Source organism: Lemur catta, chromosome 15 (genome assembly GCF_020740605.2).
Source record: "Lemur catta isolate mLemCat1 chromosome 15, mLemCat1.pri, whole genome shotgun sequence".
NCBI classification, from domain to species: domain Eukaryota; kingdom Metazoa; phylum Chordata; class Mammalia; order Primates; family Lemuridae; genus Lemur; species Lemur catta.
In genome coordinates, this window is record NC_059142.1 from 44,744,026 (window position 1) to 44,762,272 (window position 18,247).

Genomic DNA, 18,247 nt, shown 5'->3' on the forward strand with positions numbered 1-18,247 from the left:
AGGAAAACAATGCAGCCCCTATAGGGGAGCATTAACATTCTTTGATTCTTAACTCTGAATTATAGTATTTTTTCAATATAAAAACCATTCCAGAGAATTAAAGTCAGATATTTGCATAAAATTATATTATTCAAATAGTGTCTGCTATCTTTCTTTTTACGAGTATTATCTTTTTAATCCTTTACTAAAATAATTTATGTATATTTATACTTTATGAAAAAACTATCATCTCTTCTAGAGGCTACTGAAAATTTTTATGCCATTTGTTAAGTACTCTATAATAAAATTGCCAGAAACTCAAAGGTACAACATAAAATAACTAAATTATAAAAGTTTAAAAATGGGAGTGCACCTTTGCTTTATACCAGTTCCATCTACCTGGTTTGCAAACCATTCTCTGGAATAAAGTCTCTTTCCTCCAAATTCCTAAAAAATAAATTTTTTAAAAGCTGAAAATGATATCTATTAGTGTACCAAAGAATAAATAGTCCAAAACAAAAAGCAGCAGCAGCAGCAGCTACCACTGCTACCACTACCACCTGTAATAATTTTTTTTAAATGAGTGCAAATTCTTTGACACTTCTTCCATCAAGAGGTGGGTGTTTAAATTCCCTCTCCTTGAATCTAGAAGAGCTTCTAACTATTAAATAACTTGCTTATAACCAACATAATGCAACAAGGACTTCCTACACTAAGTCCAAAAAGGAGATGCAACTTTCACCTTGTTCCTTGGACAATTCCTGATGTCCTGAGCCAGTCATGTCATAAACTAGCCCATGCAGATACACGTGGAGGCTCTGACACCACCTGAACAGAGAGAAATCCCAAGCCAGCCTCCAGCTATTCCAGAGCTCCATCTGAACAAACACATGAGAGACGTTGGGCCCAAATAACCCAATTGAGCCCCCTTGCCAAACTCCCGATCCACAGAAACTGTGAGATACAACATTATTGGGGTTTTATTTCAGCCTCTAAGTTTTGAACTTATTTTTTATGCAGCAATTCTAATAAGCCTTTATGGCAAATATATGATAATTCATTCAAATAACTGGGGGAAGAAGAAGAATTTTTTTGGCTAAGCAACACAGGTAGATTTTCCAGATAGAGACCAGCTTTCATATATTTAAGGGATTTGAAAAAGCTAGGTAAGAACTCATAGAAAATATGGCCCATTCTTCCCAAAGTTAACACAACTGGCCTTATAACCTCTACAGATTCTTTCCCTACACCATGATTCTTCTGCAGCAAGATAAATATACTTACCAGGCCACTGAGTAGTCAACTGAGAGCCTTGCATTACAATCCTTCTAAGTACAGTAGTTATCTATCATGGCCTATATTAATCCCTGGCCTATCTTTTTTTTTTTTTTTTTTGAGACAGTGTCTCACTCTGTTGCCCAGGCTAGAGTGCTGTGGCATCAGCTTAGCTCACAGCAACCTCAAACTCCTGGGCTCAAGCAATCCTTCTGCCTCAGCCTCCCGAGTAGCTGGGACTACAGGCATGCGCCACCATGCCCGGCTAACTTTTTCTATATATTTTTCGTTGTTCAGCTAATTTCTTTCTATTTTTAGTAGAGATAGGGTCCTACTCTTGCTCAGGCTGGTCTCGAACTCCTGAGCTCAAATGATCCACCCACCTCGGCCTCCCAGAGTGCTAGGATTATAGGCGTGAGCGCCCGGCCCCTGGCCTCTCTCGAACCAAAATGAGTGAGCCATTTATTGCAGAAGCATCAAAACTGCCAAACAAACCAAAAATTATTACATTTACTCTGTTGAACCAAGAATCGCCATATCACCACTAAGAAGGACAGACATTTTAAGTTATGTTTCTTATCCTTTCTAAAACAAGAATCTATTCACATAAATGTGAATAAGAGATAGTCTGTAGCTACAAAGGAGTTCACAGTGCTACGGGAGAAACACCAATGCAAATAATTTTGAATTTTAAGTCAATATGATAAATAATACAATAAGAAGTATGCTAAAGTGCTATCGGAGGATAAATAGGGTGTGCTAGATGTTTCCTCCAGATCCATTCTCCACCCTTTACCCTGTATGCCCTAGGAGGCTGCGTTTATGAACTACATAAATCAAGTTCCCTTCCCTCTGGCTTTAAATTGGGTTCAGTTAATGAGAAGCAACAGCAAGGGTCTCTCTCTCTGGGCTCCCATAACTACTCTCTCCCCCTTTGATCTCTTGCTGGCCTCAAAGATTGTGCAACTTCCCGTCACTGCTAGTTCCTAGGTTCTGCACTATTCCTGGCTGGATTCCCTTACCCTTCTCATACCATTGTAAGTAGTCCCTTCATTACCCTCTCTCACCTAAGGTGACAGTGTTACTTGTTTCCTACTAGGATATTAACTAAGTCATAGAGAGGGACATCTAACTCAGCCTGGGGAAGTCTGGGAAGACTTCTCAGAGAGATAACGCTTCAGCTACATGTTAAAAGCTCAGTAGATTAGGCAGGAAAACTAGGTAGAGAAGAAAGGTAACAGAGCCTAAGGAAATAGCACTATCAAAATCTTGAAGATACAATGTGAAATTTAAGAAAAGATGAGTTCAGAGTGGTGGAACACAGTGGTATGATGGGAAGGCTAGGGCCAAATCATAATGAGTTTTTAGACACTGAAGGTATTTAGTAGGCCTGGTTTCTATAATAAATAAATTTGAAAAAAATAATGAAAATTCAGAGAAAAAAGCCGGGAAAGGCTATAGTGTAAAAGAGACTTACTTAAAAGACATACCAACCAAATACAATGTACAGACCTCTTCTGGATTCTGATAAACAAACCAATTATTCAAAAAAAAGAAGAGGAGAGGGAGGAGAAGAACTGGAAATGCATCTCTCAATGAGATATATGGGGTTTTCTTATTTTCAATTAGTTCATGTATCTATTAGTGAATACTATGCTAGAATGAGTAATGGTACAGCATAAGTTCTATTCCTACTTCTCATTTCTATAAATATGAGTGCTAAGAAAACTTACATAAGTAAGTAGATGGGAATGACAGGAGTTTCGTTATAGCAATGCCATTAAATTATTTTAATTCTTTGAGTTATATGCCAAAAAAATAAAAATCTGTAATTTTTTAAAATCTTCCTGGTAAATAACAGCCTTTGGCTTATTTTTTATGAAAATAATTTTTAATGATCAGCTAAAACTTGATCAAGTCCTTTAATTTTGTTGAAAATGGAAGAATGGAAACCATCTGACCTGTGAAAAGATGTTACCCAGTCATTGACATCACTGTTTTCACAGCAACCTCACCAATATTCTCATTTGTCTCTTTGGTGGTCTCTTACCACAGGACAATGTACTAATTTGGGATGGCTGAGTGGTGTACCTTTCATTTTATAAAGTGGAAGGTAGAAAATATGAAAGACTGATCAATTTTATAATTTGGAAATTGAGCCCCCTTAAAAATATCCAGGGGCTTTCATTCTTCTATTTCACCCTCATTGCATGTACCACTAACTCTAGCACTGACTATGTGGTTATGTCATCCCTCAAGTATAGTCTTGTCTGTTTGTTTACACTGCAAGCGCCCTGAAAACTGGATCAGGGTCCTAACCTCGTCTAGAAATACTAGAGCCTACACCTCAGTGTTAGGTGCATGTAAGACTTTCAGCAACTGTCTACTGAATGAATATGTAAATATGAACAAACTTCACCATCATTCCAAGTCTTCTTTCAAGCTAGGAAAAACATATTTAAAGGTTAACTAAACTGGAAATCAGAAGAAACTTGAAATATCACCACCAACTCCATTTTAAAGTAGTAAAAAGATTGGTTTCCTATCTAAGCTAAAATAAAACAGAAAAAACTTAGGAAATAGAAAACTAAAATATTGATATATACAGATTCAAATTTTATTACAAAGAACTTTTGGGTACATCTATCATTATTTCTAAAGAACTGGTATAGCTGTACCAATGGTTCCCTCAAAAATCTATTACAATTCTCTTCATAAGATTTAGGAAACACACTATCAGATAAAAGGTGCTCATTTTATTGATATACTGGTTCAAAATATCTATAAAGACAGGATCTCAACAGTAATTAAATGACATAATAAATAAATTAGTGCACTTTAAAACCACAGAGCTCTGAAAATATATTAAATTATCCTCCTAACATTAACATACTGCTTATATATGTGACTTTTCTTACGTGATATTACAAAAACAGATTTTTTTCCAGTGAGTATCATTTGATCTTTATTTTATTAAGAAGCAAAATTTGCAGAGTATGGTAAAAGAATTCTATCCATCAAGTCAAATATTAATAAATGAACAACTCAGTCCTATAACTTTATAGCTTAATGTTGTTAAAATTCTTAAGGTATAGGCCGGGCACGGTGGCTCATGCCTGTAATCCTAGCATTCTGGGAGGCCAAGACAGGAGGATCACTCCAGGTCAGGAGTTCAAGACCAGCCTGAGCAAGAGCGAGACCCCATCTCTACTAAAAAATAGAAAGAAATTATCTGGACAACTAAAAATATACAGAAAAAATTAGCCAGGCATGGCAGCGCATGCCTGTAGTCCCAGCTACTCGGGAGGCTGAGGCAGGAGGATGGCTTGAGCCCAGGAGTTTGAGGTTGCTGTGAGTTAGGCTCACGCCACGCCACTCTAGCCTGGGCAACAGAGTGAGACTCTGTCTTAAAAAAAAAAAAAAAAAAAAAATTAAGGTATAAATGTAAGTTAATTCAATAATGGTATCACAGAGATCCTATTATTTGTTTCAAATGAGGTCCTTATGACTATGAAAGCTTTTTTCCAATTTCATCATTAATTCACGAATATTTGGAGGATATACTATGTATCCAATACTGTTTTAGAGATGCTATTTTGAATGCATCAAATGCCACTTTATTTTTCTTAAATTTAAAAAAGATTTTTTCCATTCTTCTTTACAAAATTCTTTCTTTACAAAATTCCCAAAGTTCAGTTGTGAAAAAGTTCATTTATGGTGTTGGATTAACATGGTTCTGAGTAATCTAACCAAACAATAAGTTTTCTTCTTGACTGAAGGAGGAAAGTTATATTTAAAGCCTGATGATATAAGATCATAAAAAAATAACAGTAGGACTAATTAACGTTTACAATTCTAACAAGGAGAATTTTTGTATCTGCTCCTATAATGTGTAGCATTTAAAAAATTTACGCAAGAAAGCCTGTACTGGCCAGGAGTGGTGGCTCATGCCTGTAATCCCAGCATTCTGGGAGGCAGAGGCCAGAGGATGGCTTGAGGTCAGGAGTTCGAGACCAGCCTTAGCAGGAGCGAGACTCCATCTCTACTAAAAAATAGAAAGAAATTAACTGGACAACTAAAAATGTAAAGAAAAAATTAGCCGGGCATGGTGGCACATGCCTGTAGTCCCAGCTACTTGGGAGGCTGAGGCAGGAGGATTACTTGAGCCCAGGAGTTTGAGGTTGCTGTGAGCTAGGCTGTCGCCAGGGAACTCTAGTCCGGGCAACAGAGCGAGACTCTGTCTCAAAAAAAAAAAAAAAAGGAAAAAAAAAAAGAAAAAAAGAAAGCTTGTACTAAAATACGGATTTTCATTAGAAGCTGGAGTCACCTTTCAGTTTCTACTTCAACTCTATTTATTCCAACTATACTTATTTAAACTTTGGGCTTCAGTTTTACAGGCCTTTACTCACTCGTGACATGTACCAGTGCAGAAATATCCCCATCTACTGGCAGGAGGTGAAGCTACAGGCTATTTCTGAAAGTGCCAGCATGCTACACGGAAATTTATCAAGTCATAAACACTTCCTCCAAACATCTCTCCCATTCCCCAAATCCTGAGCCATCCAAACTATTCTCCAAAGATTTTCTACTTCTTACCAAAAAATTGGGGAGGGAAAGAACAGAGAAGTAGAGTTAATTGTTTAAATATCTGCTATACTACTTCAAGATTTTAAAACAGTTTTTTTGGTTTTTCTTAGACAGAGCTCACTCTGTTATCCAGGCTAGAGTACAATGCACCCAGCTCACTGCCAACCTCAAACTCCTGGGCTCAAGCAATTCTTTTGCCTCAGCCTCCTGAGTAGCTGGGACTACAGGCTTGTGCCACCATGCTGGAGTAATTTTTTTATTTTCTGTAGAGACAGGGTCTTGCTATGTTGCTCAGGCTAGTCTCAAACTCCTAGCCTGAAGCAATTCTCCTGCCTCGGCCTCCCAAAGTGCTAGGATCACAGGTGTGAGCCACCGCATCTGGCCAAGATAGAAATTTTAACAAAGTAGCTAATTATATTTTACTCACTATATGAACACATTATGATACACTGGTACTCCAAGGTATATGAAACATTTATGCCTTTTTAAAAGACATGATCTTGTTTAAATAAATATCCGTATTAATTATTTGTAATGTTGTACCTGCTCCTATAAAATGTAGCATGTAATTGGTTTTGACTAACTTATTTAAAACACAATCTTTGGTCAAAAGTGACAAAATATATTTACATAAAACATTACAGTTTGAACAGTATTTTTAACATACATTATTTCTTGTCCAGTAGATTCCTAAAATAAATAACACTGTCATTTTAAGTTTGCATTTATAACTAAAGGCACAAGCACAGAGAAAATAAGTGATTTGCTTCAGGGCACAGAGCTTATAAGTGGCATAACTAGGGTCTGAACCCAAATTTTCTGCCTCCAAGTTCTATATTCTTTCTACAACATTCTGTCTGCCTCCCATAAAATTACCAAATATATCTTAAACAGAAAATAACATCTTATGGATTTCCGCTTTGTGACAGTTCCTAGGAATGTACTGTGGTCAAAAAAAAGTCTGCTTAGATTTTAATAAAATTAAGTTTATTTCTTTTGTCTTGTAGAAAAAAAATACACATTCATAATACAAATGAAACAAATACTCATAATCCGACCCACATTTAACATAACAATTATATCCTTTCTTCTCCATGGTCACAGTTTAGGTAAGTTTATTCTTTATGTCCCACCTTTTCCCAAAAATGATTTGGGGGAGATAGCTGGTAGATAGGCAAACTTTGGTAAGTCATGCTTATTGCAATCCTCGTTCATCAATGAGATGAAAAAATAATTTTAAAATATAAGGTCCATAATAAAAATTTTGAAAAGAAAAATGTAGGCCCCAATCTAGGCTTACTCTCATTTCTTGTATCTCCATTCATGGTACTACATAATAAAAATTATCAATGTCTCACACAGGTCAAAAACAATAAATATTTCTTGGCCGAATAAATGAAATAATGGCCTAAAGCATTGCAAGATCATAAATCAAAGACTCAATTATTACTATTATTGTAATAAAATATTTATGAAAAGCTTTTTATCAATGTTTGAAACCATAAGATTTTAAAGCTACAGTAATGAAAACAGTGTAGTAGTCATAAAGGACAGAATTATAAATAAAGGAAACAGAATAGAGTCCAGAAACAGAACTATATTGTCAATCAATTTTCAACCAAACCGCCAAGACAATTCAGTAGAGGAAACAAGAGTATTTTCATCAAATAGGGAAAACTGAATACCCTTGGGGGAGAGGGGGAACTAGACCCTTACTTCTCACACGATATTAAAAAATTAATTTCAAAAGGATCACAGACTTAATGTAAGAGTTAAAATAATAAATAGTGCAGAAGGAAACATAGGAGAAAAATCTTTAGAACCATGGTTAGAAAAATATTTCTTAGAACCCAAAAAGCATGAACCATAAAAGAAAAAATTGATAAACAGGGCTTTATCAACCTTCAAAAATTCTTCTTTGAGACATCACTGGGGAGAAAAAAAAGCTATAGCCTAGAAGAAAATATTTGCAAAACATATCTGATAAAGGACTTGTATTCAGAATACACAAAGAATTCTCAAAACCCAAGAAAACAATCCAATTTTAAAACTATGAGCAAAAGATTTGAACAGATATTCAAAGATTACATGAACAAATAAGCCCATGAAGGAAGTGAAAATTAAAATACAATTAAATATCTGTACATACCAATTAGAATGGCTAAAATCAAAGATAATCTCAAGTGCTGGCTAGGACAGGAAGCAACTAGAACCCTCCTACATTACTGGTAGAAATGCAAAATGATACAACTTGGAAACAGTTTAGCAGATATTTAAAAAGTTAAAACACATATTTACTGTATGACCCAACAATCCCACTGATTTATCCAAAGGAGAGAAAAACATGTTCACAAAGAACCATGTACTCAAATTTTCATAGCAGCTTTGTTCATACTGGCCAAAAACTAGAAAACACAAATGTCTGTGGATATCTATGAATAAACAAATTGGCATGCACTGCAATAGTCTTCAGTAATAAAAAGGAACAAAGTACAGGATACCCAACATGGATGGATCTCAAAAGCATTATGCTAAGAGAAAGAAGCCTGACCCAGAAGAGTAAGGACTATATGATTTCATTTATACAAAATTCTACAAAAGGCAAAATTACAGCAACAGAAAGCAGATCAGTGGTTAACAAGTTCTGGGGACGGGAGAAGACAATGACTGGCTATGAAAGGGCATGAGGAAACTTTTAGGAAAGAAATGCCCTTTGTGCACCTGTGTAGTAATTCCTACCTAAAAATGAAACATCAAGATTTATCTTAAAATTTAAGCTTTATGCCTACTGTCAATTTTTAATATAAAACCAAACCACCAAACTTAAGATTTGTTTTGTTTTTGAGACAGAGTCTCACTCTGCCGCCCTAGCTAGAGTGCAGTGGTGTCATCATAGCTCACCACAACCTCAAACTCCTGTGTTCAAGTAAGTGATCCTCCTGTCTCAGCCTTCTGACTAGCTGGGACTACAGGTGCACACCACCACACCCTGCTAATTTTTTTAATTTTTGGTAGAGATGGGGTCTCCTTGCTCAGGCTGGGCTCGAACTCCTGACCTCAAGCCATCCTCCTGCACTGGCCTCCCAGAGTGCTAGTATTATAGGCGTGAGCCACCATACCTGCCCAGCCTTAAGATATGTTTTGATACTTTTTAATACAATATCAAATGTGTTTTGTAAAAAAGGAGTCAATGCCTTCAAAAGCCATCCTAAAACAAAATTCCGTGCTTTGTTCAAGTATTTATATGTTGGTGGGAAAATCTAAAAGAAAATTTTTAAATGTTGACATTCAACTGTAAAAACCGCCAAATACTGGTACCTATAAAACTAGCATCAAATGAAAATACAAATAGGCTCAGTGTTCAGCAAAATTGCTCAATCAAGCAAAAATATATAACTGCATTCCTAAATACAAGCAATAACTAAGATTACAAAATACAATGTAAATGCCACAAATACAAATGAGCTAAAATTAATTAAAACATAAGATTAAAATTATAAAACTATACTGAGCAATATGGGCCAAACCTTAAATGTAAAAATATAGCATAATCCTAGGTGAGAAAACTAAATATATTTAAATGTCTCCTTTTCCCAAAGTAATGCAATTCTAATCATAACACCAGTGAAATTTCTTTTTAAGCTTAACCAGCTTAGTATTTATGTGGAAGAAAAAATAGCAAAAAAAGATAGGTCCAATAAGAATAATAAACTAAATTATAAACCTACAATAATGAAAACAGTATGACACTGAACAAGAGAGGGATCTGACTCTATTATAACTAATTTAACATAACTGAAAAGATACTGTATCACTGTGGAAAGGAAGAATTGGTTAATAAATAATGATGAAACAGCTAAATAGCAATTTTGGGGGAAACACAGCGTGTTCCAAAACTCTTCATACAAAGGAAAATATCTTACAAAATTTTCTAATGAATATTTTGTAAATAAAGGTACATTTAGCTACAATTTCCCATTTTCCCTATATATGGCAACTTTTGGGACACCTGTAGTTTCTTAAACCATTTTTAAAAACACTAAAATAAAAGGCACTTATTTACCAAGCTTCTTGAAGAAAAAGGCCTAAGTATAGAATAGGAATAACAAAAAAAAAAAAGACTGGACAGATTTGACTTCTAAAATATTTCTCTATGTCCAAAAATGATCCAAATTAAAAGACAAATAATAGACCATGGAAATCTTTGTAGCAAATATAACAAAAGATTAATACATTTTCAAGTCCCAGGTAGATCAATGAGGAAAACACTAAGGCCCTACAAGATAACTAGGAGAAGGCCAAACAAGTCAATAAAGGGAAATGTAATTAGTAAACAGACAGGAAAATATTCAACGTCACCAGTAAATGTTTGAATAGTATATGCCATGAAATTAGCAAAGAATTGAAAAAACAAGAGCCAATGTTTGTAATAGAAACTACTACTACTTCTATTACAATGTTTGTAATAGAAACTACCACTGCTACTCTAAATAGGCGCAACTCATTTAAGCAGCAGCCTAAGAAAAAATTAATTAAGAACCTTAAAAAGACCCACACACTTGAACTCAATAACACTACTTCTATGGAAACATCCTAAGAAAATAATCCTTAACAAAAAGAAAACCAAACCAGAGCAACATAGTGAAACCCCCACCTCTACAAAAAATAAAAAATAAGCTGGGCATGGTGGCATAGGCCTGTAGTCCCGTAGTCCCAGCTACTCAGGAGACTGAGGCAGGAAGATCCCCTGAGCCCAGGAATTTGAGGTTACAGTGAGCTACAACTGAGTCACTGCACTCCAGCCTGGGCGACAGAGTAAGACCCTGACTCTTTGAAAAATAAAATAAAATAAAGGTTATTTACACCAAGATGTTTACAGTATTTGTAATAACACAATTTGGAAGTAAACGTTAAAGCAAGAAAAAAATCTGAACAATGGTTGCCATTGAATCCTCTTAACCAGTTATCCTAAAACCAGTCTTCACAGCTCCCTCCATTCCAGTTTATCCTCCATATTGCTCCCAGATTCTTTCTAAACAGCAAATATATTAAAGCTTAAAAATATTTCAATGGTTCCTACTACCCTAAAAAAAAAAAAAAAAATCCTGGCAAACTACAATAAAATCCTGACTGGGCTGGTCCCTGTCTATAGCCTCATCTTTTGCCACTCAAACCCAGTGCATTAGCCATAAAGAACACATGTATACTATGGCACCAGTTCCTGGGAAAAAAACTTAAAAATTAAAAAAAAAAAACATACATAGAACTACTTACATCTTTCCAGCATTCAATAAAATGCCCAAAAGGTCTTAATCCATGCTGACACATGGAACCTTCCTTCATGGAGTTTAAAGCATAGAAACAATAAATGCCTATCAGTGAGTTAGGTCTGATACTAGAAGAAGAGCCTCTTAAACAGTCACAGAGGAGAGATCAATTCAGGTCAGGGAAAGTTCAAGGGATAAGGGTAATCCTTGAGTTGAGCCTTAAAAGATGAGTAAGGATTGCTAGGCACAAGGGTAATTCCAAATGAATGGAATATACTTATTTTTCCATACAAATTCTAATAAGCTTGTAACAGGCTTTCTAGACAGACAACTTGAGTTGTGATATGTACTTAATCCCTCAAGTTTCAGTTTCTCCTACCTCATACAGCTACTGTGAGAACTAAAAGTGATAAAAGATGTAAACTTAACACAGTGTCCGGCACTTAGTAAACATTCAATATATGTCAGTCTTACAGAACTACATAGCAGTACTGATTACAACAGTATATTTCAAATGTCCAGCATTCTTAGAGAAAGTAACAGTAACCAAAAATGAGTACAAAGAGAAAAACCAGTAAGAACAAAGTTAAGCAACCTATTACCATTTAGCCAGGGTCAAATAATTCTCTCTACAGGCCATAATGATATCCTCACACTGCATAGTACAACACCACAATAATTTATATTCTTGATACTGAATCATAATAAATAAAGCATCAAGTTCTGCTAAGAATGGCCCATTTGAAAAGAGGACAAACTACATCTTTTAAGACTCACCAAAAATGACTAAAACAAAAATTTTGCATGCCTAAGTGTGACCCTTCATTTTCCCTTAAAATTGAGTTACATGCAAATATGCTACTTATATGCTAAATGAATGTTAGCATGCTGTAATATTAATAGCTCAACCAACAAGAAAAAAGTAAAAGCCATGATTAAAACACAAACACACTTTACTCACCATGAAAACCAAACTACATCAACCTACCAGGCATGTTCTACTGCCTGTCTGAAGAGGCTTAGACTAGAAGAGAGAATTTAAGACAAAGGAAGGAGCTAAGCCACACTGGCTTCCTCCTCAAAAACCAAGAAAATAAAATGAATTGGGGACATTCAAATCACTAACACCCCTAGAATAAGTCATTATGGTGTTTAGTCACATTCACAGTTAGAAACCTGTACGATACAATCAAGTTTTAACTTTTAAAGCCTTGAATCAATAAAATATGCAGTCAAACAATATTAAGATACTAACATTTCTAAAGTAAGTTTGGTTTTTCACTTTTTGCTCTTTTTAAAAAGACAGGGTCTCCCTCTGTCGCCCAGGCTGAAGTGCTCCACTGGCCCGGTCATAGCTCACTATAACTTCCAACTCCTGGGCTCAAGCAATCCTCCCGCTTTAGCCTCCCAAAGCAATGGGATTATAGGCAAGAACCACCATGCCAGGCTAAGGTGAGATTTTTAAAGTTAAATTTCCTTATGTTATAGACAAGGTTAACCTCCTTATTGCCAAAAGTTTTGTAAATTAATAACAAGAGGAGCAGCATACAAAAACACTGAATTTACAAAAAGGTCTGAAATAAATGTTCTGGAGAAGTAATCTGTTATTTCTCCATACCTAAAAAGTTTAAATTTAGAAATTACACTAAACTGCTTTTTCCAGCCTTTGGTCTTCAAAAACAATAATGGTATAAAAAATTACCCCAGTTTTTACTACAACCAAATATAAAGAATATTTTCTATTCAAACCATTATGAGAAATGCCTATATCAGACAGTCATGTAAGTATAACACTATATAAATTATACACTTTATAATCTATTTGCTCTAGAAATACTAATTGAAGTTGATAGCGTTTAGTGTTAGCATACGGCCCATTTTAATGATCATGTGTTACTGTATCAAAGAACAACAGAAGTAGCCTGATGGACAAATTCGGATTTTAGTCATCAATAGCCAGAGGAATCTCAATTTTGGGATTAAATTAGCCCCTCCTTCTTAGCATCAGCAAGTACCAAAGAGTTGACTGATTGTGGTTTTAGGAATAATATGTGGAAAATCTAATATCTATTATGGGCAGACATCTCATGGCTCAAATATTAATATTTCCTCTCCTTCAGTGAGAGTGTGTCACCATGCAAGAATTGTTTACACCTTTCAGTAAAGGAGCAATTCCACACTAAGGATATAACTGAGTAACTACAGTTCACAAAGCACCTTGGAATCAAAGGCACTCTAAATTTATAAAGTACTAATATGGTATTAACTTAAAGCAAAGAACAATAATTTAAAAACATCTCATAGCCCAAGTGTATTGTAAACCAAATAAAAATTCACTGTGGGATTAGTCTTTTTTTTTTTTAAGTGATTTTTTTTTCCTCTATTAGGGAACCCGGATCTAAATGAACTGTTAAACACTTAGTCTAAAGGTATGCCAAACATTTCTTAAGGTCTTAACAAAGAATCAACTTTTTTTTTTTTAAACAAAATGAGGCCTAGGTTAAATATTTTATTTGGCTTCTCAAGATGGACTGAGAAGTTGGGCACCAGCTCCAGACCAATTCCTGGACGCACATCAAACACAGCCCTGTCATTTATCCAGTCAGTCAAAACAATCTTTTCCATCTAACCCTTTAATGTTTATGTCCTAAAAAGCTGCTAATTGAATCCAGCTCTTGAGATCTATTTGTTAAAATCTATACCATCTAATTTGTAAATGATGAACTAAAACGAAAAAATATATGTTAGCTTTCCTGGCAAAACAGAAGAGATTCTACTATATGTAACGAAAGGAGGGAGGACGATGTTTTTAATATTTGTCAAATTTTAAAAGAAAATTATTCAGAGACAAATTCCCAATGGTTTTAAAAATTGAGAGTACCTCAAACTGTTTTTACAATTAAGGGATACAGGGTATTTAAAATTCCTCAGAAAAAAATCTAAAACAAAATAACTCTATAAATTTAGTTCAATTTTCCCTCTCCCCCTAAAAATACAAGTGTAATCTTGCCTCCTAGCAAACTTTTCTTACAAATTTTTGTAATGTATCATATGCAGTAAGGAAACCACAGATAAACACTTTAAGATCTATTGAATAATACTAAAAACCTCAAAACTCATCTGCAGAAAATCAAAATTCCTGTTTTCTCTGTCATTTTCTCTATACGTATTAATATATAGCCTAGAGGGAAGTAAATGGCAACAGCCTATCTCTGATGCATTTTGCACACCTGGGATCACAAGTTCTTTCCATGATCACTGATAGAGAATTGACTCCAGACAGGAACAGCAACAGATAAGGGATCCCTTATAAGGGTTCCGCTGACTTCCCCTAACATAAGGACACTGAATGGGGGGCAGAGAGAAGGCAAGCATCCCCCAATCCAGGTTTTCCATTAAGAACCACACAGTTAATGATTCTTTGCAATTTTCCTCAGGGAAAGCAAAACTGTCATGAAAGTAATATTTTTTAAATTGCAGCCAACATACATCCAAGCTAAATTCTCACATACCAAATTCACCGCAAATTTTTATCTAGAAAGTTCAACCAGTGGACTGGGATGTGACACAAGCATTCAACTACAAAATTAGTCCATATAAGTCTCAAAGTCTAGGGTGGGCAAACATAATTACAATTTAATCATACACAGGCACACACACACACCCTCTAAGGAAAATCATCTTACTACTCATCCGAAGATAAACGTGGACAATTTATTTATTAATGGTAAATGGTGAGACTAGGATAACGACACTGATTTCGGTAACACTTTTCAAACCAAATTTAAGTCTTCCTAAAATGGGGGTGACATGTCTATGTAAAAATACCAAAAATGGCACTACAAGCAAAACGTACCTGTAATGTTAAAGATTTCATGCACCTGGAATCATAAACACTTAGTAAGTAGTCTTCTATCTGGCAACCCCTCCGGACATTCTTTTCCATTTAGAAAAGGGAAGGGGGAGAGTGGGGAGAGTGAGAGAAAGTTCGCCTGAAAGTTTGTATGAGCACATACTTAGAAATGTACCCAAAAAAAAAGTTGTGTTTTTAAAGCAGGTCTAGAGTTTAGACGCGAGACATAAGTTCTGCGGCCTACAAGGAACAACCCAAAACATGCTACCCTACAATCAAACACTTCCAAAACACAGTGTACGATGAGCTCGACTCGTCGGATCAGGCAGACATACCGGAAAAAGTCAACCTCAGTCTCCTTTCCTCCCAAAGACGTGCGTTTAAAGTGTGTGGCGCTGGCTGCTGTGGCCGGCGGCAGAGAGTAAGGGTTTTTGCACGCGGGCATAAGCGGGTGTACAAGTTAACAACCCGTGAACACACACACACACCCTCCCGTTAAGCGCTCCATCTTTAAGGAGTGTTTACTGCGCGCAGTCAGCAACCGGATTCAATAATCCTCGCCACGGGAGCCCTTCATCCCCTCCACGATCCCACCTGGGCAGCAGCCCAGGGGCTGCTCTCCGAGGCCTGGGAAGAGCCAGCCCGGCTCCTCCGCCAAGACTTCCCGACCTTAAATCCGCCTGCGATTCGAACCGGTGTACTCCTGCCTCCACAAAAGACCCCCGAGTCACCTCTGGCTTTTTAAAAAGAATTTCCAAAGCAGAGCGAGTGGTTTTCCAATTCCTCTCCCTGAACAAGGCCTTCCCACGCCCCCGACCCCAACTCACCATTGATCGCGACCCTGGCCCTTCCCAAGGCCACAGGCACCCCCCGCCGGCTCGCCCACCCGCGGCTGCCCGGCCCCGGCCCGCCCGCGCCCCCTCACCTGTCAGGCGCAGCTTGACGGGCCCGTTCCTCCGGCCTCCGGGGTTAGACATGTCCCCGGCGGCGGGGGCGGCGGAGGCGGAGGGGGCGGCGGCGGCGGGGCTCCGGGCCGGCGGGCGGGGCGGGGGCGACGGCGAGGCGCGGCAGAGTCACCACAGCGGCCGGGGCTGGGGCCCGAGCAGCCGGCGCCGCGGCCGCCACGGCCGGAGGGTCCCGGATGTGCCGAGCGTCGTCGCCATGAGCCGCGGAGGGAGCGGGAGGCCGAGCTCCCCCCTCCTCCCACTTCTCCTTCCTCGGCCCGGGCCGCACAACAAAGCGGCAGCCGCGGCCGGCCGCGCCGCCTCCGCCCGCGCCCCCGACGCCTCCTCGCAGCCGCCGCGGCCTTTCCCTCCTCTCGGCTCCGCGAGACCCGGGAGCCGACGGGGCTGGTCGGCTGAAGCAGGCGGTGCTCGGCGGCGCCGGAGCGGGACTCAGAGCTCGGCCGCTTCCTCCTCCACCCGCCCTCTTGTCTGAGGGACCCGGGTTCTGGGGCCGCCGCCGCCGCCGCCGCCACTCGTCTGCTCTGGGGGGCGGGGAGGAGGCGGGAGGCGGGGCCGGCGGCCCGGGGCGGGGCCTGCGGGCGGGCGAGCGGGTGCGCGCCGGGTGCCCGGGACGCGGGGAGAGAGGCGTGGCTCGGCCAGGGCAGCGGCCGTCAGGGAAGGTGTGCGCTGCAGCGCGGGTGCCGAGCAGAACTTGAGGAGGGGGCGGGCAAAGGAACAAGGTGGGGGCAGTGGGGGCAGCTCCGCGGCAGCTGGAGGTCAGCGTTCAGCCCATTCAAGGGAGAGCTTTTGTCCGAGCAGGGCAGACTGCATTTATTAAACACCCAGTGCGTGCAGGGCGCTCTGGGAGGCTGTGGCGAGCAAGGTTAGAACCGAGTCCGCTGCCCCCTGGGAATTGAGCGTCTTTTGGGCGAGAGAAGAGACAGCACGCCCACACAGATGGTTCCAGCAAATCCCCAGGAGTGCTTTACTCCTGGTATTGTACTCACCTGATGGACGAGATCGGGTTACCCGCCTGCTCGGGCTCTCTTTTCAGCTATAGCGCAGGAATAAGGAGATGATACTAGTATTTTAAAGGATTAACAAGATAAACCTTGGAGAGCAATGTATGAAAAGCTTTTCATACAGTACTGTATTTCGTTATCGCAGGAGGAAAAAACAGAAAATGAAAAAAAATGTACCTTACCCTTTGACCCTGTGATTGCACTGCTAGGAATTTATTCTTGACAAATAAATAATAATAATACAAAAGATATTCTTTGCAAAATTTGGTTAATAACAAAAGGGGGGCCTGCCTGGGTGGCTCACACCTGTAATCCTAGCATTCTGGGAGGCCCAGGTGGAAGGATCACTTGAGCCCAGGAGTTCGAGATTGCAATGAGCTATGATGATGCCACTGCACTCTAGCCCAGGCGACAGAGTGAAATGCAATGAGCTATGATGATGCCACTGCACTCTAGCCCAGGCGACAGAGCGAGACTCTGTTTCAAAATAAATAAATAAATAAAAAGGGGGATGAGGGAACAGCTTAATGGTGAATTACAGTACATCTACCGCATGGTTTTTTATGCAAGCCATTTAAGTGGCAATTATGAACATCATATAATATGAAAGTGTATATATATATAATGCAAAGTTTAAAAGCAAAATAAAAGTTGTATGTGTGGATATATGCAAAAGTATCTAGCACAACGTAAACTACTAAGGATAACAGCATGAGGGATTTTTGTGTGTTCTATTAGTTTTGCTTAAGGCTGTTATAACATGCAATTTTAAATGTTTAATGAAGTCTAATGCATTTTAATCCTAATTCAGTGTCAGTCGTTGCTTTTAATGTATCAGTGAAGTCACTTCATTCTCCAGATGAAGTTACTTCCAAGAGCATTTCATCAGTCTGATAGAGCCCTACAATTAAAGTGATCCAACAATTACATAAAGAAGTTCTAAAAGTCAGACTAAAAATACCAGGGACAGTGCTAGAAATTCATTCAACAAATACTGAGTGCCTACTATGTGCAAAGCAGTGGATAAGTTCCTTTAGAAATGCTTCTTTGTACTACAAAAGATCTGAAGATACACGAATCAATTTGAACAATAGCTGCTATCACAATATAAGGGGCTGGACGGTGGCAATAAACTTAGCAAACTAATGTATACATACCCATTTGCCTTATTCTTATGATATACACTTTGTTCCCAACCACCAACTAACATAATCTGTAGTCTTGTATTAGGTAATGAAGTTAGGATTTCAGAACTTGATGAGGAGCCTGGGGGAGACTGCCTGTTGTGAAGTTTAAAACAGTACATTCAAATATGTAAGT

General features: G+C 38.5%; 1 protein-coding gene across 2 annotated transcripts in view; it reads right to left on the minus strand.

The window, feature by feature from the left end:
- The window catches only part of SMURF2 (SMAD specific E3 ubiquitin protein ligase 2), a 100,674-nt gene extending 84,687 nt beyond the window's left edge, over positions 1 to 15,987 (minus strand). Inside the window, exon 1 of one of the 2 annotated variants that reach the window (XM_045525839.1) lies at positions 15,887 to 15,987. In XM_045525839.1, coding sequence (XP_045381795.1) covers positions 15,887 to 15,938 — 52 coding nt within the window. In that variant the 5' untranslated portion in view covers positions 15,939 to 15,987. The remainder of the gene's footprint in view (positions 1 to 15,886) is intronic. The other variant, XM_045525838.1, reaches the window with a different exon arrangement.
- Between the last annotated feature and the right edge of the window lie 2,260 nt (positions 15,988 to 18,247).